General features: G+C 48.3%; 1 protein-coding gene and 1 pseudogene across 1 annotated transcript in view; one reads left to right on the forward strand and one right to left on the reverse strand.

Annotated features, from left to right (window-relative positions):
* Window positions 1-1,301: 1,301 nt before the first annotated feature.
* Window positions 1,302-25,392, reverse strand: part of LOC149362682 (endochitinase-like) — a 28,661-nt gene continuing 4,570 nt past the window's right edge. The window contains exons 2-5 of the mRNA XM_089569789.1: window positions 22,228-22,552; window positions 18,068-18,391; window positions 10,761-10,958; window positions 1,302-1,722 (exon numbers count right to left, since the gene is read on the reverse strand). Of these exons, the coding sequence (XP_089425915.1) occupies window positions 1,549-1,722; window positions 10,761-10,958; window positions 18,068-18,391; window positions 22,228-22,359 (828 nt within the window). The 5' untranslated portion in view covers window positions 22,360-22,552 and the 3' untranslated portion in view covers window positions 1,302-1,548. The remainder of the gene's footprint in view (window positions 1,723-10,760; window positions 10,959-18,067; window positions 18,392-22,227; window positions 22,553-25,392) is intronic.
* LOC149362683 (uncharacterized) lies at window positions 8,965-10,652 on the forward strand (annotated as a pseudogene).

Below are 25,392 nucleotides of genomic sequence, written 5' to 3' on the forward strand. Positions count from 1 at the left end.
GTTGTGGTTATTACTGTGGGCACAGGCCACCAACCGCACTGTGCACGAACTTCGCGCGAGCCGCCAGCCCCGACCAGCCGTCACCAAACACGCACTAGGGCACCGCTGCAGCGCACTCAACCTTCACAGGGAGGAGAGCGACTAAGAGGCTCGCAGCAAGGAAAGAGGAATCTAAGTCCAAGAAGGAAGCCCTCATTCACGCCGTCCTCCAGCTACACACACACACTTAGTCACCCCGTCCGGAATGCTCCGAGCATAAGAAGCATTTTCCTATAACATGGTCACTGAATGCTAAACGCACTGATATCGCCACGCAGGCAGAGCGTTTCAAACGCCGCACTTACTTGTTCGTACTTGTAATTCTTTTTTTGTGCCGCAACAATCTTTGACTCAGGTCGGTATGTTTCTCTTTATATGAACTCTCGACACACGTCGTGAACATCGCACGCAGCGCCAAACAACCGTGCTGCTTCTTTTCCTGTTGTAGTTGCTGCACCTGTAGACAGCACTGCGATGCCCAGATGACTTCTTGCACTTCCAGGAGGACTACACGGACAAGTTTTAGCGCTCAGAGAGGCTACAAAGCCCGCTTTGGGCATGGCGCAGAGGCACTTCCTGGCGAAGACCGGCGTGAGATGGCGTCTGATGCCTGGTTTTGAGAATACGCACGATCCGGTATTGATGCCGGAGTCCCAGAGTGTCGTATTCTCTGTCGTGCGTTAGACCATAGCGTGCTTAACCTCCGCTCATGCCATTCGAGGTTAAGAGCGAGTAAAATAATAGCAAAATCCACCTCCACTGGTCTCTTCCGGGAGGAAATCTAGGCGGCGACAGCAGTAGGCACAGAGCTGATTTATGTTTGTTATTCCAAGACGCTGCACAGTACCAAGAAAAACGTGGTGTGCACATATTCGTTCCTTTTCGATCGCTTTCTCGAACCCCTAGCCTCACTTTTTATTGCTTCCCCTCTTCTTGAGAAATACCAATCTCTTCAAACTTCGGCTGAGTTGCAGTGCACAGTTGAAAGCCCTTGTAAGGAATATCTCCAATTATTTGATGCCACGTTTAAAACTTAGGGGGCATTAAAGAACAAAATGCCGCATTTTCGCACACTCTCCTCTACATCTGTAGCGCTCTAACCTAAGCAACCTGTTCCAGCTTTGACGAAAGATGTTTTTGCTGCGAAAGCAGCCAGCTCTACTATGCACTCTCATGCTGATATATTTTGCATGTTTTGCTAATTATTCCCTGCTCGCCGCGATCGCGCAGCACTGAGCAGTAAGCAATGTTGAAGGCTGCCCCACGTGGAAAAAGGACGGATTCATTTATTGATGCGTATGAACAACAATTTTTAGCGCCAAAGAAACTTGATTCTCCAGCTTTTCTGCATTTTATGGGGCTTTACTTGAGCAAAGTTGCTTATCCCACTTCGCTAGGGTAACACTAAAAAAAAGCGGTAATATAAATGCAGGTGAGTATGCACACCGCCTTCGCCAGTGCCCGCAACTTAAGTCGCAGATTTCAGCCGACAGCAGTGGCGCTCAGCGCTCAGAAGTAACCAATGGCAAGCGACCGCACGCCGGGCGATTTCTGTGATCCGCAGAGCCCTTCGAAATCGTCAAGGTCGATGTCGTACGCCATTACCGACGCGATGCCCATTCCATCGTCGTACGAGTTCTTCATCCGATTTGACATGGACGTTTCAGTGTGGAGCGTCGCAATCTGCGTAGATACCAGGGTTCTGCTTTCAAATCTGACGCTTCATACACTGAAAGGTGCCTCGTACCTTTCACGGGCTATTTTTACACAATATTTTAGAGCGAAAACTCTACTCCGTGAGGCAAAAATTGTGGCAAAATACATGGTCTGTTCTGAAAGTAGTAGGACTCATTTTTTTAAACAAAATTTATTCAAGAGAATAGTACAAACGATTACAATCTTTCAAGGTAGCAAGCACCCTTCCTCACCTACACGCTGCTGCCAATGAGTTTTGCAGTTTTCGTACGCCTCCAGGAACGCCTGGACCGAAATGCTGTTTAGCTCCTTCGTCACGGCCTGTTGAACCACCTCTACCGATCCCTGATGTTTCCCCTCGAGCGTCGATTTTATTCTCGGGAATAGAAAAAATCTGGCGGGGCCAAGTCGAGGCTGTAGGGGCGCTGAAGCAGCGTTGCCGCCTTGTGCTGGCGAAAAAATCGGGGTCCTCATTCACATGATGAAGAAGATCCTACCAGTTGGCCTTTCCCTCCTCTGACAACACTCCCGGCACCAACTTCGCGCACGCTTTCCTCATGGATAAATTTTCTGTCACGATCTCAAAAACTTGGGTTAGAGGAATGTTCAAGTCATCAGCAATCATTCTGATACTCATTCTACGATCACTGTTAAGTAAATGTTTCACTCGCTACACATTTTCGTTGGCCTTGCTGGTCGAAGGGCGTCTGGAGCGGTCGTCTTCCTCCACTCTTTCCTTACGTTCTCGGAAAAGCTGGTTCCACTCAAAAAACACCTGATCTACCCATGGAATCGTCAACGTAGGCCTCCTTAATCATGTTGTGAGTCTCTTTGCCCGTTTTACCAAGATATACTTAAAATTTTATCGCGTATCGCTGATCCAGTAAACGCTCTACGATTCTGCGTGACGAGACGTTTCGACAGGGGTTCACAGTACAAGCGACCTCCTCTCTTCACGGCCGAGAGGCTACTGCCGATTTTCCCAGCATTCCCAATATCCCCCTTCAACGATCCTGCACGCGCCGACAGCCTCTCGTCCGCCCGTTCGCCCAGGACAAAACCAGTCCTACTACTTTCAGAACAAACCCTGTATGTGGCGCACGTTTTACCTTCAGCCGGCTCTGACTGGCCCGGAGAAAGAAAAGACAGAGAAAGTGCTGATTCGGCTAACACAGTTTGCTGGGAGTGAACTCAGGGCCAGAAGCGTAGCTTGTTGGGCCATTTTGTGCATGATAAGTGGAAAACTAGCGGAAAGGACGCGTTCATAAGCAGAAGTAGACAGCGCAACGCTGAAAAGCAAACAGACTAATGATGTACTGGTGCGGAAGATCGTTTTTTATGCAGTGGGAATAAAACTGGGCTTTGCAGGAGAGGTAGGTTTGTTTGGTTTCCAGCGTTCTCCTGCGTAGTTCTCCTGCTTGTGAGTGCGTCCTTTCCGCTGGTTTTCCACTTCATGATGTGAAAATAGCGCACAAGGAACACAAGGAACGGACAGGACACGACGCAGACAAGCGCTAACTCGCAACTGAGGTTTATAGCTGACACGCGCAATATAAGGTAGTCACTTTAAAAACATACAAACAGAAACAACCACACGCAGTCCCTCCTCGAAAGACCAAGTCACAGGGAAAAAAATGGAATTGAAGCATCAGGCGCCACTCATCACTGTGGAAGGATCAGTTAAAAACCGTTATCAAAAAAGGAATTCAATGCAACGCTGAGGCTAAGAAATGGATTTCACAGTCTGCCATGTTAACAGAGGGCTCACTGATACAAAGATTCTGGCATTTCCTAATATGGTATGCCTCTATTACCTCGCGTACGCGCTGATCACGATGTCTGAAAAGTGTGATGTACTAGAAAAAATCGGTTTGCAAATTTTCCTCTTGTGCTCTTCTTTTTTGCTACATTCCCGGCAATGCTCAGGAAGATTCCCATAATGATCTTTTCGGGAATTACGGTGTTCACCTAGCCTAACGTTGAGGCATCGCCCCGTTTGCCCTACATAGACAGCTCCGTAAGACAACGGTAGTTTGTACACTGCACCCAAGCTGGAGGAAACAAACGGGGCGCGGTGTCTAACGGTGCACCCACGCCTCTTTCGCTTATCGCCAACACCTTCTTGCCTTTTCCGTATCTGAGAGCATAAACTGCTCAACTTACTTGTCCCGGAAAAAACCACCTGGACGCCATAGCGGCTCCCTACCTTCTTTAACCCATGTGCCATTCTATGCACGTAGGGCACCACGCCGACTTTCTGCCGCTCCCTTCCAACATCTTGGGATTTGTATCCCCCTTTAATCCAACGCACCAGTTTGCCGCACGTCATGGAGATGACATGCATGGGATACCCCGATTCCTTGAGCCTGTTCACCTGCGCAGAGACACTCTTTTGGAACACTCCCTTGTGTTCCTTGTGCGCTATTGTCACAACATGAACGTTATCCAACTTGCCCAACTTTCGGCTTTGCTTAAGGTTTTTCACTTGCCATGCACCAACTGGCCCAACAAACTACGCTTAATTCTTCAATACCATGCTTCTTCTTTGGGCATCTTTCTACATGTTCAGCCTCCGCCAGACCAGGCTGCCTTCTGCGTCAGCACCATCGCCTACCTCTCCTGCAAAGCCCGGTTTTATTCCCAATGCATAAAAAACGATCTTCCGCCGCAGGACGCCATTAGTTTGTTTGGTTTCGATCGTTGTCTTGTGTACTTCTCCTGCTTGTGAACGTGTTCTTTCCACTGGTTTTCCACTTATCTGAACCAGAGTTCTTGCTCAACTTGTAGCGATCGCCACGATCGGTGTGAAGGTTCTGTAAATAAATTGTGTATACTCTGGGAATTTACTTCAACTTGAGAACGTCTAACCGAACCCGCCTGCGGGGCTGAAATTTGCCTGTCGGCATATGCAAATGCCATAGGCTCGAGCCAAGTCAGTCCAGCAGCACGCGGTGGGTTGGCTCTCTAGAACTCCCGCGAATGGCCCTTAATCCCCTTAGAGGTCGGGAATAGGAGTATCTGCACAATATAGCAGCAGAGACAGGAGTTGGGCTGACCATGTTCAATGCGAGGCTCGACTCGACCCACTCATGTCGGGCTCATGTAAACGCCGTTATACTGTCCGAAGCAGAAATAACTACTTTTTCTGCAAAATATCGTTGCCGAACACCGAACCATCAACAGTATCGGCATCGGTCCAATACCATAGCGTAAAAACCTGGGAACATCGAAGGTTAAATGTGCGTCGTACTTGCACGATGGTCAACGCGTGACAACAATAGCCTCAAACAATTTCGCCGGTCGTACAGTCGTCCAACTTGCCTAGCGGCTACGCTTCCTAATCGGACTATTACCGCTTGTGACAAGTTGTTTCTCCGTCTTTACTTGTTTTCGATAACAAAACGACATCCAATAATGCTTGATGTTTAATGTTGAACGAACTCCTGGCAGACCGGGAAAAGGTGCATGTGTCTGAGGTCCCATGACCATGTTTTCAGTGATCTTTTTATATAGGATGTGCAAAAAAATTCAGGGGGCACTTTGGCTCTCTAAAGTGCTGCAAGGCGAAAGCGTTTCCTGGCACACTGTTTGTTTTTATTTACTTTTTCATTTTTCTTATTTTGTATTTTTTTTAAATTTTTTTGCTCCTTTTTCTATTTTATTGTTTTTATTATTATTTTCGTATCTTAATTTTATTATATTTTTAGTTTTGTTTATTTCCTTATTTTAATTTTTATTTTTGTTTCCTTGATTAGATATTTCTTTACTCTTTTTATTTTATTTATGAAACCCATGCATTCACTAGACGCGCCTTTATTCACGCTCGAACCTTGAGCCTTCGTGGCGGGAAACCAGTTCTCTTGCAATCCAAAAAGCAGCTGCGGAGCCTCCCGAGTGGCTCTCAAGACTAGAGCCGTTGTGTATGTTGCGGGAATTTTAAGCTGACGAAGCCAGTCTCGTGCTGGCTGACCACGACAGTGTCGTATGTATATAGCGTTATGTGTATTTTTGTTGTGCAATGTCATGAGCCAAAGACAGGCAATAAAGAAAAAAAAAGCCTTCGTGGCGGAGTGGTAGCGTCTCCGCTTCAAATGCCAAAGGCCCTGGTTCGATTCCCACCCTCGACGCAGTTTCTTTTTAAGCACTGACGCCGAAAGGCGGACAAATCTGCCGACACGGCTGCCGACGCGTCTGTCGGCACGATTTCCGACGCGTCTGCTAACGACCGTAGGAGGCATTAAAGGCTTTCGCCTTAATAATGATTGACCTTAGTTTCGCAAGAAACGCCCTTGTCTGCTGTACAGGGCACTGATTGTTTCGAGACTTTACGACGAACCCCGAAGCAGAGGGAATATTTTTCTATGCTCCATATGGAACGCAATATCAATAAATTTCTGAGATGGTCACCCATGAGATGGTGACGCGACTTTTACTTTTACATTATTTCCTACTATTTCGTCTACACGCCCCGCCCCCCTATCCCCCCCCCCCCCCAAAAAAAAAATAAATAAAATGATTTGTAGGAACTTGCCCGATTTCACAGCTAAGACTTTTGAGAGAACGCAAAAAAAAAAGGCGGAAAGTGGGCGCTGTGTTGCGTCATGCGCTAGAGTCACACGTGAGCAGAATAATCAATGCACGCCTTTCCGTCATGCATGTCAAACCTGTAGCCATCATATTTATCGGCTTTGGCGAAAAAAGCCAATTTATTTAAGTGCCAATTTTTTTTAGCTGAAAACCAGCTTTCGACATGCTACAAAAAGAGAAATTATTCCGACAGCGCTCCGGGAATTCGTGTCCGTCATCGCTCAGCGTTCTGACACGAATTCCCGGAGATATACGTACTGCACGTTCCCACGTATTCGGCAGCCGTGGGAAAAAGTTGTTATATTAGTGCGAAAGCACTGATCTGGAGGTTCATGGCCTAGCAGAATCGTCTACCGTTGGTCTCTCTGAGAGCAACCTGGGTCGCACAGATTCAGGTCGATCTTGATCTGGACACTGAGCAGGAATACACAATGGTAAGGGTTCTGCCTCTCAGGCGCCGCGACCCGTCAATACATGTACAGTCGGGGATAAAAGTCTCCGGACCAAGTGTTCCTCAAACGAAGCTTATAGCTCTACTATTAGACAGCGGCTGGAGACTGCACTTGCGCACATGAAAGAACAAAAAATTGCCTTTTACCTTCACAAGTGTGGTCTCCATCCGCCGACTAATAGCAGAGCTATCGGCTTCGTTAGATGAACACGTGGTCCGGAGACTTTTGTCCCTGACCGTACTTAATGTGTATCGCCCCCCGCATAAGCCGCGTGTTACTTTCAGCGAAATTTTCTATCATGCTCTCAAATTGGCTGACAATGAACCCCTGGTGATCATTGGGGATTTCAACGCACCCAGTATACATTGGGGCTATCACTTCGAGAAAGCCAGGGGACGCAAGCTGGCGGAGCTCATCTCCACCCTTCGTCTTACGTTGCTCATGGATCCGGCTTGCCCCACACGTGTAGGTAACTCGGTCACCCGTGACACTTGTCCTGACTTATCTCTGGTTAGGAACACTACAAACGCCACATGGGAGAACCTGGGGGATACCCTGGGCAGCGACCACTGCCTTCTCCGCATCACGCTTTTGGCGAAGGCAGCCCGCAAAAAATGGGGACTGGCCAAAATAACTAATTGGCAGCAATTTCGAACTCGGGACATCCCTCCCGTACTATTCTCCGACGGCTATGTGGAGTGGGCAACGCAGGTCACCAACATACAGAAACAACACACGCGAACACTTCACAACACCGACGAGATCCCCGTAGTGGACAATCATCTCCTGCATCTGTGGGAAGCGCGCCGGAGCTTAACAACACGATGGAAGAAACACAAGACGAATCGCAAGCTTAGAGCTCGCATTGCACAACTTACGGAGCAGGCTGCGGCTTATGCCGCCAAGCTCACAGACACCAATTGGATAGAACGCTGCAACTCGGCAGCGCGTCAGATGAGTTCGAAGGGGACTTGGCGTCTCTTACGCAGCCTCATCGACCCTTCTCAAACGAAAGGGGAGACGCAAAAACAGCTCCGGCCGGCTCTGCACGGGTACCAAGCTACGACGGCGCAACTTGCGAACACTTTGTGCGCCAGGTATCTCTGCTGCACAAATGACCCGGTTGGGCCCGAGTACACGTACTCCAGCTGCCGCTGCGGTGGCTCAGTGGCTATGGTGCTCGGCTGGTGACCAAAAAGACGCGGGTTCGATCCCGGCCGCGGCGGCTGGAATTTCTTTGGAGGAGAAATTCTAGAGGCCCGTGTACTGTGCGATGTCAGTGCACGTTAAAGAACCCCAGGTGGTCGAAATTTCCGGAGCCCTTCACTACGGCGTCTCTCATAGCCTTAGTCGCTTTGGGACGTTAAACCCCATAAACCAAACCAAACGTACTCCAGCAAGCCAAATCAGGCTTTAGACGCCCCTTTTGAGTTGCATGACCTTAAGGTGGCCCTGGCTAAGATGCGCCGAGGTGGGGCACCAGGTCGGGATCGCATAACAGTGGAACTGTTGGCGAACCTCTCCGACTCTGCATACCTCCATTTGCTACAATACATAGATCAGATCTGGGATAGGGTGTCCACTCCCACTCGAATCGAAAACATCGCTTGTAACGTTCATCCCCAAAGCAGGTAAAGCCGTGACTACGGACAACTTGAGACCCATCTCATTGACCTCGTGTGTGGGAAAGCTCATGGAGACGATGGTTCGGGATCACCCCTCTCCATACATGGAGGGTAAGGGCCTCTTTGCAAACACTATGTCTGGGTTCCGCCCGCACATCTCTGCACAGGATTTCCTACTAAAACTACACAGGGACATAATACGATCCACAGCCATGGAACACAACGACAAGGCCATTCTCGCCCTCGATCTTAAGGGGGCGTTTGACAATGTTAAACATGGTACTATATTCTCTAACTTGAACACCACGAACTGCGAGGCGAAGGTCTTCGCCTATGTCAGAGACTTCCTCTCTGCGCGTCAGGCACTCCTCCGGATCGAGGACGAGGAATACGGCCCGTACTCTATGGGTACACGAGGTACACCACAGGGGGCGGTGTTATCACCGCTCCTTTTCAACATCGCCATGATGCACCTGTCCGGCTGACTGGCTGAGGGGGAGGGCATAAAACACGCTCTCTACGCAGACGATATTATAATCTGGGCCACCGAGGCGAGCCTTGGGGAGATGGAGGACCGCCTTCAGCAGGCCGCCTCCATAGTCAAAGCATATGCTGCCGACTGTGGTCTCCAATGTGTTCCCGCAAATCAGAGCTTCTACACGTCAGGACAAACCATAAGGACAACACGTCTCTGCACATATCTCTGTCGGGCGGTCCCATCAGAGAAGTGGCAGAGCTCCGGATCGTGGGCCTGTTCATTAATAACAAACTTAGGCCGGACTCTACTATAGCGAAACTCAAGAGCATAGGTGAGCAGGTAGGGCGCATGATCCACCGTGTTTCCAACAAGCGGGGTAGTCTGCGAGGCAGGGACGCGCTACGACTCGCCCATGCCTTCGTGACCAGCCGGATCCTATACGCCGTGCCGTACCTACGCACCACCAAACAACAAGACGAGCGCATTGACGCCATCATCAGGAAGGCAACAAAGCGAGCACTGGACCTCCCGGTGGCTACCTCCTACGCCAAACTGAAGGCGTTGGGAGCGGTAAACTCCTATCAGGAGTTGCGGGAGGCCCACCTCGTGAACCAATATACTGGGCTATCGCAGACGGTTCCTGGGCGCCGCCTGCTAAGCCGCTTACACATCCAACACACATGCATATCAGAGGGGACGGAGAACATCCCGGTACTGTGGCGCCACATGCTCTGGGTCGTTCCGCTCCCGCGTAACATGGACATGGCTTCACATGAGGGCAGACAACAAGCGCGGGTTCGCATGCTTGAGAGGCAACATGGATATAAAGAGGGCGTCTACTACATGGACATCACAGGGCCGTCGCCCGCTGGATTCTTCACGGCTGCCGTAGTGCACCGGAGAATGAATGTCGATGCGCTATTTTTTTGGGCCCCAAATTCAACACGAGCGGAGGAAGTCGCAATAGCTCTCGCTGCCGCCGATCCAAAATCGAGAACGGTTATCACAGACTCTCGCCGGACGTGTGAACATTGTCTTACAGGCGAAATATTGCCTCTTGCCTCCAAAATTCTAAGACGAGCTCCCGCCGATCCAACTCGGACAAAAGTTATTTGGGCTCCTGGCCACCAGGGTCTACGAGGCAATGAGGCCGCTGATGCGGCCGCCCGAGCGCTCACACACCGGGCTCCTCATCCTAGCTCTCATGGCTCAGAAGCTCATAAACCGCTTCTGCGGTTCCGCGAAATCCTAATTTGTTATTGCGACAGCCACCGTCTCTACCCGGCACCTGCCAAGGGGCTGAGTAAGGCGGAGGCGCGAACTCTGCGGCGCCTGCAGACAGGAACCCTTCTCGGTCCTGCAATAGCAAAACACTTCGATCCGAACACAGATGGCCGCTGCCCGCACTGTGGAGAGATCTGCGATATCTTTCACATGGTGTGGGCATGTACTCAGAATCCTCACCTTCCCCCACCCCCACCCGAGAGGCATGGGAGACTGCCCTCCTCAGCTGCTCCACACTGGAGTCCCAAAGGGCTCTAGTAAAGGCCGATTCACACGACGGACCGTTCGTCCGCGGCCCGCGCAGTACGTGTGCATACGTCAGCACTTTGAGAGGCGCGCTAGATGCATGGATGGATGGCGGCAGACAGCGCGCCTCTCAAAGTGCTGACGTATGCACACGTACTGCGCGGGCCGCGGACGAACGGTCCGTCGTGTGAATCGGCCTTAAAGCGGGCGCGAGACGGGGCCTCGTCGTGCGGTGTCCCGGACTAAGGATACCGACCATGCAGCAGGGTTTTCTGACCCTCAAACTCTCAATGAGTATTAAAGTTTTTCACCACCACCACCAGCGGGAATTCGTTTGCGCCGAGTAAAACTCACGTGGTAAATGCCGTTGCCGACGCTTCGTGAAACAAGGCCGCACTCCAAGAAACCAGTTTCGAATAAAACTGGGCTAGTACAGAATGCTGCTCCCACGTGGGCTTTTCCCGGTTGCAGAGTGTAGTTGTCCCAGCGGGAAGGTCCGGAAGAAGGTACCCACAGGCTCTCCTCCTTCGAAGTGAAAGTCTCCGCCCCCACCTAGAAAAGGAGTTTGGGAACAGTGAACTCGTGCGTTTCTGACTTACAACGCTATATCTGCTTTGCTCAATTGCAATGACTGATACCCTCTCGTTAATGCTTCAGAATTCCATTATGCGTGTCCGCCTCTATTGTTATTTGTACGGAAAATGAAAATGAAAATTGGTTTTTGAGGAAAGTAAATCTGTCTCGCATATCTCGGTGGACACCCGAACCGCACCATAAGGGAAGGGATAAAGGAGAGAGTGAAAGAAGAAAGGAAGAAATACTTGCCGTAGTGGAGGTCCCCAGAATAATTTCGACCACCTGGGGATCTTTAAAGTGCACTGAGAACGCACAGCACACAGGGGCCTTTTGCGTTTCGCCTCAATCGAACCAGAGCACTCCGGTTCAGTAGACGAGCGCTTTAATCACTGAAGCACCGCGGCGGGAATCCAAGCTTAGTTCTTGTCTGTCCGCCAAACTACGATAATATCGCATATTATCGTCGTTTAGCATTGTACAAGCTTCATCTGTCCTCCTAAGTTGTCTATGCACAATGACATCCCATTTATACCTGCTAGTTCCATGAACAGTAGTGCTAGTATAACCTCAATAAACGAACTTCTAGCGGTGAACGTTGCCAGATGCAACTTCTAATTGCGGCCTGCCCGGAGCCAGAGATTCTTGGCTTATAGTAATTATAGCCTTAAAAATTGCTGGCGATTTAGCATTGCTAAGCACGAAATTGTTCGGAAGCACAGTTTTTTGCAGGCGGACACCACCGCCACGTACTTGAGAGCGCGGTTGACGTGCCCACTGATCCAGGGAGCCAGTTATGTGAGTCTTCGACTTTTCACTGTCAGTATCAATTTACCAAATGTACGTACGCCGTTGGCCTACGCTTGCAGTTCCGCGTTTCTGCAGCAATGTTGCCCACGCCAACATGCAGAAGTGAAACGCCTTTTTGAACGCGCAGGTCCCGGCAAGAGCGAAGAAAAGGTGGGCTTTTTACCCACCTACCAGGTGTTAGAGCCTCTTTCCGTTGATGTGGTCACCGCTGTAGAATTTACCACGAAAGCGACCACCCTCGAAAGGGCCCCAAGTACCAGAGCTCGACAATGCGATCGGTAGCTACACGCCTTCTGCGGCGGCCACCACGATACCATGTCAGTGACGAGCGGAAGTCTACGGGAAGTCAACAGGGGGAGCTTCGCTGACTACTGCACGCATTCCTACGCGTCGCATCGAACGCGCGTTGTTAGTAAAGAAGTCCACGAGGCTTTGACTCGTGGAGTACGGGAGCCTCGACCGCAGAGCCCCAAGCCGAGACTTACGCCACCGCGGTACGTAGCTAAAGACCTCCGGTCAGCCCCGCCAGGAACCCTACGTTCCACCCCAACATCCGCAGTGGCCCGCCCGCTGATGTTCCAGCAAACTCCGCCAAGGAAAGCAGACCACTGGAGACTGGAGGACCCCCGTCCAGCGTCTCCCTCTCTCTATGACTAGGATATAGAGGTGATGAATATGATATGGAGGCTATATGAATAGCTCGGGGCAGTTAATAGTAAAGCCCGCAAACGGAAGAACAGGAAGTGGGCGCGGGAAGGCTTTAATGGCGAGAATAAAAATGCATTAGGCCTTGTACCATACGATCACTCTGGCATCGTGCAGTATACAGAGGTGGTCGGCATAGTGCGATGCAGTGATCATGGGATTTTAAGGGCTCGAATTAGCCTCGACTTGAAGACAGAACGAAGGAAACTAACACGGAAGAAGCCCATCAACGAACTGCTGGTAAGATGGAAAGTAGAGAAGTTCAGGATCTTGCTGCATGAGGACGACAGCCTTAGTATTCAAGGAATGAATGATGATCTTAAAAATCATTAAGGAATGCGCATTAGATGTAGGGGGTAAAGGCTAGCTGGGCAGTGCACTGGTAAGCTCTCTGAGGAGACGAAATATCTAAGAAAGACCAAAGGATGAGCGCCTGTGGCCCATCAGACAGAATACAAATGGCCTATTTATCAAGGTTAATAAGCGTAAGGTGAAAATTTTATACGGTAAGATCTCTCAGAAGACGGAAGATCAGATTAAGAAAGACCAAAGTATGAATGCCTCTCGCCCATCAGACAGGATAAAAATGGTCGATTTGTCAAAACTAGCGTAAGGTAATTTACATAAGGAAGTATAGTACAGCGAAAATTGGGCATGTTCTAAAGAACGGGGGTCGCCTAAAAGCGGTGAATAGGAAACTGGGCATACGTAAAAATCAGATGCACGCACTAAGAGACGAAGTGGGCAGCGTGATTACCGAACTGGATAAGGGAGTTAAGGTAGCCGAGAAGCTCTGCATAGATATACGTATGCAGCAGCCGAATTAATCAGGACGTTAATGAAGAGGCAGTAATGTAGAGCAATTAGAAATCTCGCTGGTAGCTAAAGGGAAAGCAAAGCAAGCCTTACAAGCAATGCAAGGGGGAAAGCAGCTGGTGAGGAACAGGTAACAGGTGATCTGCCGAAAGACGGTGAGGAAATTGTACATGAAAAACTAGCCTCAAGACATTCAGCATGCCGAAATTTTAGCGGACTCTAAAATTTTACTAATCTGCAAGAAAGGAGATGTCAGTGGCCTGAAAAATTAGATACCGTTCATATTTCTGTCCATTGCTTAAATGTATTTATGAAGGTAATCGCTGATACAATCAGAGAAACCAAATGAGTAGGCTGGGTTTCATAAAAGCTGCTAGACAACAGGCCATATTCACAGCATCAATCACGTAATAAAGAAACTCTGAGAATATATAGCCCCAATAGATTACGAGAAGGCATTTGACTCAGCCGAAACCTCAGCAGCCATGCAAGCACTGCAACACCAGGGTTTACAACACGTGTATGTAAAGTGCTGGAAAATATTTACAGCGGCTGCACCACCACCTTAGTCATTCATAGAGAAAGTTACAAAACCCCAATCAAGAAGGGAGTCAGACAGGCAGACACGATTTCTCCAATGCTATTTACCGCGTGTTTAAAGGCAGCATTCAGAGCCCTTGATTGGAAACAGTTGGGTATAAGAGTTATTAGTGAATATGATGATAATATCCGATTCACTGAGATTATTGCCTTGTTCAGTAACTCGGGGGACGAGCTACAAAAGCACGATCGATGGCCTAGACAGCCAAAGCGAACGGTTGGTCTAAAAAATAATATGAATAACAGTTTACGATAGACAGCGAAGCGTTGGAAGAGGTAAGAGAATGCGTGTGCTTAGCGCGTGTAGTGACCGCAGATCAGAACCACGAGAGTGTAATAAGTAGGCGAGTAAGAATGCGGTGGAACGAACTTGGCAGGGACTCCCAGATCATCGATAGCAGAGCGCTGTTAAGATTTACCGGTATTCTCCAAAGGGGCAGAAACTGGTACGCTTACGAAAACAGTCGAAATGGAGTTGAGTACAGCGCAGCGAGCTATGGAAAGGAAACTGATAGGAGTAATTTTAAGACACAGGAAGAGAGTATTGAAAGACGGAGAACAAATTCGAGTCAATGACATCCTAGTCTGAGAGAGAGAAAGAGATAAGAGCGTTTAACGCACAAAATGGCTGGGTGGGTCCTTACTCCGAGAGCCCAGTGTTCACCAGCGAAAGCTGATCACCAGCAAGGTTCACCAGCGAAAGCTGATCTTCCGAATGTGAGCCGTACAGCGCCGCCTCCAGGTCCTCATCCTAGTCGGGATCAGAAATAAAAGGGCATGGGCAGAGAATTTAACGCGAAAGGAAGAAAACCGGCGGTCGTTAAATATAACTGACTGGATTCCAAGAAAAGGCAAGCCTAGCAGGGGCGGGAGAATGCCGAGTGAATAAAGTTAGGAGTTTTGCGGGGATAAGTTGGCCGCGCCTGGCACAGGACTGCGTTAATTCGCGGGATATATGGGAGAGGCCTTCGTTCTGCAGTGAGCGTAGTTAGGCTGATAGTGCTCATATGCTATTCGAGCTTTACCCGCTACAGAGGGGAGGCGGCTTTCCGTGGTACCGAACAGCACCACGGCAGACACCACCCACCAAGAATTTGTATGGAGCCACACCTGAAGATTGCCTTCGCGGATCCAGTGGTCCAAACTCCATTGAAGGCGAAATTCTGCAGCGTTGAACGGCCCTAACGCCACCGCGGTACTTTCTGACCACGTTCGTGAACCGATCGAGCCATCTATGTCCTCGTGCTGCCTGCGCCGTTTAGCGCCCGTCCCCTCAAAGGTGTACGCGGAGCACCATGACAACAGCTTGCGCCAGTCGTGTACGTAGGTGGACATTTCACCCATGACTGTAGCAGCGGCGCGGCTGGCAAAAAGCGGATTGTATTGCTTGCGTCGTTACGTTGGCTCATATGACCGATTTGATAAGAGGCGTGTGTATCATGATTAAAACTTTACGCTGACATTTGCTGCCTGCGAAGTGCTGGTACAGTCAAGTGGACCCACGCGCTGTTTGTGATTCCACAGTTACAACGGCGTGCGCAGCCTTATGTGCACAACGATCTCAAAAGCGGCACACTCCGCTGCACCGTACCTCGACGCGGCGGCCAGTGTGGTCGTGGCGGAATTGTGGCGATGACTCTTCGGTCGTAATTTTATTGCTACTTGCGGAGCGAGGTTTGGTGTTGAATGAACTATCGTTCGCAAAATGCGTAAGAAATGAGCACACGTCAGTAAAGTGGCGTTTCTTATCTCTGGCTACATTATAATACATTTTTGGCGGTAAAAGAAGGTAATTTTTCTTTTGCGAGATTGCGACGCAAGGCTGCATGCAGTGACTGACTAGATGTGTAGTCAGCCATATATCTTCTGAATCACCATATAGACGGCCATCCTGGCGAGCGAGAGACATTGTAGTTTGCCTTAGGCGCAAACTACAATGCCCACGAGGTCATCCATGAAGACACACGGATAGTGCAGTTGCAACGTTTAGAGACACCGGACACGTCACCCGAGCAGTGGGAGGTACAAATACCCAGTGTCATCAATGCGACAGTGTCACACTGCTGATGCGCTCGTTGGCCATAGCCACTGGGGTTCTGGACTGAGGACTCCAACCACCAGCTCAGTCAACTCTTTTTCGTGCTCATTAAAGGTTTTCCTCCTTCTCCTGTCACATGGCAGCCGCTGGTGATATTGAAGAAATAAAGAATGAAACGCATGGGCCTGTAGTCTGGCCCCAAAGGGTCCATTATCGCTACCCCGTGTAGATTGGTGTAGTTTGGTTTATGAGGTTTAACGTCCCAAAGCGACTCAGGCTATGAGAGACGCCGTAGTGAATGGCTCCGGAAATTTCGACCACCTGCGGTTCTTTAACGTGCACTGACATCGCACAGTACACGAGCCCTAGAATTTCTCCTCCAAAAAAATTCAACCGCCGCGGCCGGGATCGAACCCGCGTCTTTCGGGTCAGCAGCCGAGCACCATAACCACTGAGCCACCACGGCGGCCCTTGTAGAAACAATGGGATTCACTCAAAGTTGTCTATTACAGCCGGTGTCCTCACTTGAGCGGACGCTGTTGTTGCGACGCGCGTCGGTTGTTTCAATCTTTGATTTTGCACTTTTCAACCCACCTCTGTCTGGACGTGGCAGCGATTGGGGCCTGCCCGTGCACTTTCGTTTTCAGCCTTACTTCAGACGCAACAACAAAAATAACGTTAGCGTCCTCATTTCTAGCATCCGCCTGACTGTCCTCCCATGGAAGGCCTGATATTATTGCAAAGTAAATGAAATGAAAAAGACAAAATGCTATCAAGACAGCACCCATTATTAAACTTTTCAGCTAATGCTGCATCGCAGGTAGTCTGAGTGGAAAGCTTCCCCTTTTGCTCTCTAAAAATTAAAAATTGCTTAATGTCTGAAGGTGTAGGGGCAGTGAACCAAAGTATTGCAAATTCGCCTACCGTTCTCGCTATAGCGGACCATTTCGCTACGCGTCAAGCAGTCTCGCGCAGAATATCACTACACTCAATCTCTGCATCAGCAGCCTTCAGTGAAGCGAAGGCCTGCAGTATTTTTTCTTTTTACAGTAAGCCCCAACCGACTATAATAAACGCAGTCCTTTCCACTGCTCTTCCACGCTTCGCACGTAAAATCCTCATCCCTCTCTCCCTTCCTTCCTTAGCATTGTAACGTGATGGATGTGTCATTCCACTGCACGTATTCACGCGACTTCTTTACCGCAGTTAAAGAGGCTGTAGTTTCTGCGTGAGCATCCCATAGTTATTCGGGTTATACTGGCCATTTTGTGCACAGCCAGAGATGCAATAGTCTCATGCATCCCGCTTCCAATACTGAAGTTATTTAGTAGCACCCCGGGAAAATAAACGCGGCTTTGAAGGGACCGCGGCGAGACAGCGCAGCAGTTACGGCATTTCTCTTGAACTTGTCTGAGCATGCCAAGCCTAAACAGCCGGAGTGTTGAAAGGTGGGGTATCCTGGGGCACTGGGGCCGAACGCACCTTTGCAACTGCTGCGCCACGTCGTGACCGCTTGCGGGCTGTCTTCCCGCTGCAGTTTGCCGCACGCGCCGAGCCGACGCGGCCCGCACCGCCCAAAAAGCTAACCACCCCCTTCAGAACTACCGTGACTGAAGAACTGCCATGAGCTCACGCTGCGCCAATACCAGGACGCCACTCAACCCACTCTCATACACTCCTGCTGTGCAGGTTGCTCTAGCGCTATTCAGGACTGCTGAAAACACCTATTCCCAGAGTCACATAATACTGCCATCGTCGAGAAGAGTGCCCCTCTAAAGCATGTAAAGGTGAGCCCCGTAGTTGCGATAGGCACAGTTTCGTCTCATTCAACAGGGAGCGGCTGGCAGATTGTTAGCATCATGAAGTCACCGAGCACACGTCGCTTAAAAATTATTGCTTATAACGAAGTAAATACAAGGAGATGAAATGTCACACTGCAGTTGGTGAATCAAGGCCGATAGACTGGGAAACTTCATAAAGCTACTGGAGTAAAACAGAAAATGCGAAACTGAAGTTAAATCTTGATGCAACTCTGTTTCGCTGTCATGTGCAGCACATGGGTAGAATCGTGATAAATTTCTGAGAAATGTCGTTTTTACAGCGCGGAATAACTACTCACAGATACGCTGTATCCGATCTTGTGCCAGACGGTTCTGTTGAGCTGATCGCGGATCTTGTTAAAGGCTCTTGCCGCGATCTGGCGCACCCCACTGCAGCCGACGTAGCCGGGCAGGGTGAGCGTGTGCGTCTTGATAATCACGAATTCGACGACCTGCAGAGTCTCGTTGAGGCTGTAGTGTTCCATTCGGCTCTCGACGGGTGGTACGCTGATCATGACAGGAACGTTCGCCAAACGGAAACGGCCGATTAGCTGAACGAATTTTGCGATGTCACCGGCGTTGGAGCACGCGTCGCCCGGGTAATTCCAGTCGAGATGCACCCCCTGCATAGTATACGGGATGTTTCACCTAAGAGTTAACACAATTCTAAAGATTGTGTAAGTCAGGGGAAACATGGCTGCTCTTGGGTGAATGCCAATGAGTAATTTGCTCCCTTATTGTAGACTTTTTGAGTTAAAAAAGCGCTTTTGCCGGCATAGAATTGTCAGCAGTGTAGTGCATGAGAATACAGTTAAGCTGTGCTGACTAGCAGAGCGGTTAACTAATACTGAATAGTTAATCTTTTTAACTATCACTGTTAGGCTCTTTAATTATTGAGAGGCATGTAGCCCACCGTAAGTAATATCCATATCAGTTTTTAGAACTTCGAAAACGCGGCTACCCTCGGCGCTGTGGCCCAGCAAATTTTCGCTATTTCGACGATAGAGTTATGTGCACTGGAGAGGTTGGGTTGCCTGCAGGGTTCTCCAAAGTGCATGTATTTTGTCGCGATGTAGCAAACATTTGTGGGGCCACAGCGCTGAGGGCAAGAGGGTTTCTAAACTCTAAAAAAACTTATATAAATATTACTTAGGGTGGGCTACGCGCCTCTTAGAAGTTTGACAGCCTAACGCTAATAGTTAAAAACTTAATTATTCAGTATTATGTAATGATTTTGCCAGATAGAACGTCTTGGCTGTATTCTGATCTACTTCATCGCTGACAATACTATGCCGAAAAAAAGGGCTCTTATAACTCAAAAAGCCTGATTTCAGAAACTGTTTAACTTGTTAGGTGAAATACCTTGTACATCGCATGAATAATCACAAAGTCGTCCACACACTTATCTAGAGCACTCAAACGGCGTGTCCTGTTGTGCATTTATGATAATGGCAGCTTTCTGCAGGACTCTATACAGCTTTTAAAGACGCGCGTATTTAACGAGGATTCAAGCGAATGTGTATCCACGATAATTCCCAGTTTCTAACCGTACGTTCACTCTAAAAATGACGCGATTGTATTCCCTGATGCGCTGAGCGCTCTAGATAGGTATGTGGACGACTGCACCTGCCGGAACATTTCAGCGGATCATGTCGCACACAAACTCGCGCGAAGAGCCATGCCGGCAATGAACCTGCTAAAGAAGTGTGTCGTTTGGGCCATAAACTTCTTGTTCCGCCGCAAGACTCTACGACGTTTCTAGGCCGATGTTTAAGAAAACGCAAAGCGCAACGCAAACTGAAAAAAGAAGGAATTATGGAAAACAGCATATTCAGTAGAATAGGAGAAAAGAAATGTTCTGGATCCCCAAACGAGGAACTTTGACAAATATTAAATGTGTCCTATACTAACTTTGACAAATATTGAATGTCTCTTATACTAACTACTGGTGTTCATTATGAAAAAAAATTGGAAGGGACACTAAAGCTCCGCCTTAAAGGCATGACGGGATAGAGTAGTGGATTAATTCCCACATAGGCAGAAGAACATTCTTCGCTTTACATTCATAGATCCATGGGAGTCATCATATCCCCGCTGGCGCTGTGGTGCAGCGGTTAAACGATGCGCAACTGCCCTGCGATGCCACGTGCTCTCTGCGGCGGGCCATCTGCGGCCCAGGTTGCGTATTCGCCAACTGCAGCCTGTACGGCCACAAGGCTTGAAACCACGGTGAATTGATCACGGTGACTGAAGATTGTTACAACGGCTTACCTAAAAGGGATAATAAATCCTCTTAAACGGCGTTATATGCCACTAAGCATCACGATTTGCGACCTAAAAGGGAAAAAATGGAAAAAAATGAAATTAAAAAACAATAAAATTACAGTACAGAGAGCGGAGTCGAACGGCCGACCTTCCATACGCAACACGAGCCTCTAATCCACTGCGCCATAGCAGCGATGCCAAGCCGTCGTCCTGAATGAATATTTATAACCAGCCTTAATGTGGCTGCTACCTGCCGGTGGGCGGCGCTGTCATCGCTGGCTGTACCGGCTGCATTTGGCGAACACGCGCCCAGGTTGCTCTTCTCCAGAGACCAACCATTAAAAAAACTACCACCTGCTGAGATGGGGAGTTTACTCACTATATGGTGGGCAGCTTGTGATGACACCGCAAAGTCATGTGACCTTTCTGACCCAACCTGCCTTCTAGGTTGCTCTCTGCGGACCACCTGTCAGAGCCACGCCCGTGATTTTTCGCTCAAACCTGCCGACACCGAATTTCCTGGATAACGGGGCATTTACCGCTGTCGCGTTAATATAAGCACTAGCACATAGTTTCTTTGTCACCTTGTTGCGCCATTCTTTCGTTGTACACTTGCACCCCCCGGTTTTACGGTTTTAAGTGTGTGTGTGTAGGTGCGTGTGTATATATACCAGGTGTCCCAGCTAAATGTAACCAAGCTTTTAAAAACACGGGATGCCCTTGCTGTCTGAAACCAAATGAGATTGTTTAGAATCGCGTGACCTAGTCTGAAGTATTTTTTTCGTTCTTCACGGTTGACTAATTAGTGAAGCTTGATTAACGAACTTTTTAATTACTGACTTGAGGAACAAAGTGTCAATGGAAAAGTTGTAGATCGCTTTGAGAAACAGCTTACTGAGACATTGGCAGCAAAGTAACATTTACGTAAAGTAGTTTTTTACCGGCCTTTAACGATAACCCGCACAATAAGAAAAAGCTTCCACATGACAACTGTGCCACTTCAACGTCCCAAGACGCACCTTAAAGAATAAAATCCGTTTTTTCTCAAGTCCTCTCCTCGATGAGACTTTGGGTGCACAATGGGGCAGAGAAGTAAGCGAGCAGCTGGTCACGTGATAACTTTCTTTTAAGGACAATAAATGAAGCTATGTAAATCGTAACTTGACGGAAACAGCACTACTAGCGGTTTTTCGAGGCGATCTAAAACTTTTTCATTGACACTTTCTTCCTGAAGTCAATAATTAAAAACTTAGGTAATTATACTTAAGTAATAAATTAACTTTGAAGAGCCAGAAAAATACTCCAGACTAGGCCACGCGACTATGAACAACCCTCAGTTGGTTTCACTGGACTAGGACACTTCGCCTTTTTTAAAAGTTTTGTAACATTTAGCTTGGACACCCTGTGCATATATATATATATATATATATATATAATCAGACTGTCTCTCCTCCAACCAAATGAGCTTTCTACAAACGCTTTCTGGATGACATATTCCTAGTTAGGACAGAAACCGAGGACGAACTCATCCAGTTTATCAATTTTGTTCTATGGGAAATGTATTAAAAACGGTAGCCTTACATCTTCGCAACACGAGTTTTTTTTTTCTACACTGTATATTTGCCCTTTATGCATGTGAGAAATGCAGCTTTATGAGTGTTTTAAACACATATATATGTTTTATGTTTTCTGGCGTATGAAACAATTCCTTCATTGTACTTTACTTTCAAAACACAATGTTTTCATTTTGCAGATGCACTACGGTCAACTGCAGAGGCACAGAGGCCTTGTCAGGCTTTGTAGCGTTCTCAGCACCTTTCATAGGGCAGGCTTTGCATGTGTACTCAAAAATAAATAACTGAAAAAGAAACAAGGAGGCCTAGCGTTCCCTGGGTGAGCTTAACGTGCCTGGTGACGTCAACGGCGATATCCACTCTCCGAAATCTATCCGATTTGATCCTTTCTTGCATGCCAAAGCAGCATTGAGTGCTGTGTGGGACAAAGCAAGGGAGGACGCTGGGTGAATTACTCTTAGGGCGGGCAGTCCTTTCACACGCAGCTTTAAACTTAGGTGTACCATTGCACTGACCGCTATCGAAGTGGGGCCGCCGCATAGTAAGGAGGCGTCCTCAAGCACAACCGCACGCTTAGCAACAGAAAGCCATAGGAGACTGCAGCGCGTGAATTTACGAACCTCCTGACGTGCTTTGTCAATCTTGGCTTCAGTGTTTGCGACGAATGCGCTCTGCCTGACATCGCTTTCGACGACGAGGGAAAAATTCCTGCTGTCCTCCGGCCGGCCGCCGATGGTTGTGAAGAAGGGCATAGCCTCCACGTTGTGATGGAGCTGGTTATTTCTGCGGAGGTCTCTGAAGTAGTCCAGATAGTGTTCGCCGCTCGCTGGCCTCCAGGTGATGTCGTTTCTCTGCGCGTCTACGGCGTACCCGGAGAGGACAAGCACCGAGCAATAGGTAGTCGGCAACAGCGACCCCAGGTAAGGAGAAATTGACCTCCAGTACCTGCACGCAGATAGAATATAACACCTCAAGCAGTGACGGGACATGTTTCGGCAGAGGGCAGTTCGCTGCAGAGTAACAGCCTGTGGGAGTGTATTTTTACAGGCGCTTCCACGTGATGAACACAACTCTATCCCTAAAAATATTGCTGGTAGTCAATCATGAGTTGTGGTGGTGCGGTGCGAAAGGCGTCGGCTAATGACAAACATTGAAGGGCAACTAACGACATTAAATGAGCGATGGAAAGCAATATAGAATGTATAATTTAGACGTAGAAAGAGAGCAGTATGTGTTGGCCACAAAATGCAAGAACGCGATATTCTTCTAAGAGAATTCTGGTGTGGGCTAGTTGGTTCATGCTTAGTAAGCAGATTCACAGGCGCTACGGAACGAGGACAAGAAAGAACACGGAAACACAGGACGGGCGCTGCGCCCGTCCTGTGTCATCGTGTTCCTACTTATCCTCGTTCCGTAGCGCTGTATGAATCTGTTTATTAAGCGATATTCTTGCTGGTGTAAAGGGCCTCACGCTGTGCTTCGGACGTATGATGATTGGGAATACAGAAAAGCAGGGAGCGTAGTAAGAGAGGTCGGATTGTCCGTTAAGCAGGAAGAATTTAGCGCTTGTCACCAGTCTCACCAGTCAACACAGCAGTGAGCAACAGCACCACCCATGATTCCATGTACAGATAGTTCGAAAATTAGTACTTTGAGGCCTCGTCCTCAATTGCTGTTTTTTTTATGCGCATGGCGAGGAGTATATATTTTTGTGTCTGTTGAAATACAAGTAACCTTTTCTTTTCCAACAATATAGACCAAAACTGTGGCTTCGACCTATAGTATAGTTGAGTGCGATTTGTAACTTGAAACTACTTTTTTGTGTCTTCACCAGATATAAGCTGGCTTTATTATTTTCTAGGCCCTTTCGCGAAACTTGTCAAAACTGCAACTGTGTATACGAGAAGCCGAATAATACCAAGTAACAATTTGTCCCAAAAGAGCCCTGACCTTTCCTCGAATGAGCGGGTGACCTTGTAAAGGGCGTTTCACCGAAGATGTTCTGCAATTTTTAAAACTAGGCTTCGTAAAGAGTGTTTACCGAAGATGTTAGGCAATTTTTTAAAATAGGCTTTCTGATATAGAAGAGCTCTTTTTCGGCAAAGCATTGTCAGCTGAGGAGCTTATCAGAATACAGGTAACATATTCTAAACAATAAGCTGGTTAACTCATGTCGAATAGTTAGCTTTTTCACAATTACTCTTAGTCTGATCATTTTTTAGCGGCATCTAACCCATGGTAAGTAATATCCACATTAGGCTTTCTAATTTCGAAAACGCAGTTACCCTCAGCGTTGCGGCTCAACGAATTTTCTCGCGCCAAGATACTTCAGCTTTCGTAAAGCTTCCAGGCAAAACAACCGTCATAGCGACGGCACTCGCCCCAAAATCCAAACTGTTTTCGTACACAGCGCCGACAGTAAAAGCGTTGCCGAATCTCAACATTGATATGATTATTACCAACAGTGGACTACACGCGCCTCAATAAACAAAGTGACTATATAGCAATAATAGCTAAAAAGGTAAGTATTCAATATTAGTCAAAAAGCCAACAAATCAGCAGGTTTCAGCTTCATTCTGATGCGCAACACCGCTTAAAATCCTAGGCCGAAAATGGCGGTCTTCTAACTAAAAAAGCCCATTTTTAAAACCTGTAGAGTATTTTAGGTGGAACGCCCGGCATATAGCGCACCCGCAATGTCACTCACTGTGTGTCCAAGTGACACAAGACATGTCGGTACTGGACTAGCATCTTGGGGATGAAGTTTGGTGTGTTGGGCATGGGCCCAGAAGGTTTGGTTCGAGGATCAGGTTCCACCTGCAGCTCGCAGAACTCCTGTAGGCTTAGGTTAGAGGGAACTCGGACGTCTTCCACGAAGTCTGCCGTCAACCACGGAATGGACGCCTGCGGTAAATTGCGGGTGCGAGCGTCATGAACAGGTGTTACAGATTTGCTGCCGGAGCAGATGCGTTTAATCTGCGGGAAATTCTTATCGAACCGGGGAGCACCGCACACGTTTGTAACATGTGCACGAAGGCCCCGCGTACAACCTTCACCAAAAGTAAATTGCCCGAAAGCTTTGCTTCTGGGCCGTGCTCCGTTACTCTTCATGCATCGCTAGCGTTCCGAATTTTTCGCAGGTTAAAACATTTCTCCTCCTGATCGCATGGTAGTAGCCGCACTACCCAGCTCTGAAGAATATCCTATGGTCGTTTCAGTGCGAAAGCACTCATACGCTCACCAACAACCACCAAGAATCTTATCATATTTGGATCTAGTGTCGTTGCCTAGCATCAGCGACGCCGCATTAGGTTAAAAAATGAATAATATCAATATCCACGACTGGGAGTCGAACCCGCGTCGGCGCGAACGGATTAGATTCGCAGGCCGCTGCGAGAGTACACTAGGCTATGGCCACAGCCAAACGCACCTCGCCTTGAACTGCAACCTACCCTCGCGCTGTGCGCTGCACACTGTCTTTTACGAACACTATTGCTGCCCGTGCTTTCGCACTATAACCGCTTTAACCAGGTAAAACCGTAACACTTTACGTTTTGACAGAAGCTTTACCATATAATGCGCATCTGTCGTTAACAGAGTTTTCAATAACAGTTTAACATCAATTTTCCAGCCTAAGTTACACACGAATTCCAAAAGCACTCAAGTTGCACCAAAGTAATAAATTTATGAATGATTGGGGAGTTCTGAAAGCATTCAAAGTTGGTTGCTCTAAGTTAGCTTCCTGCTCTCAGCGACCACACAACTCCCAAGTTTATCGCCCTTCG

Source organism: Amblyomma mixtum, chromosome 2 (genome assembly GCF_055824585.1).
Source record: "Amblyomma mixtum isolate Tamu chromosome 2, ASM5582458v1, whole genome shotgun sequence".
NCBI classification, from domain to species: Eukaryota; Metazoa; Arthropoda; class Arachnida; order Ixodida; family Ixodidae; genus Amblyomma; species Amblyomma mixtum.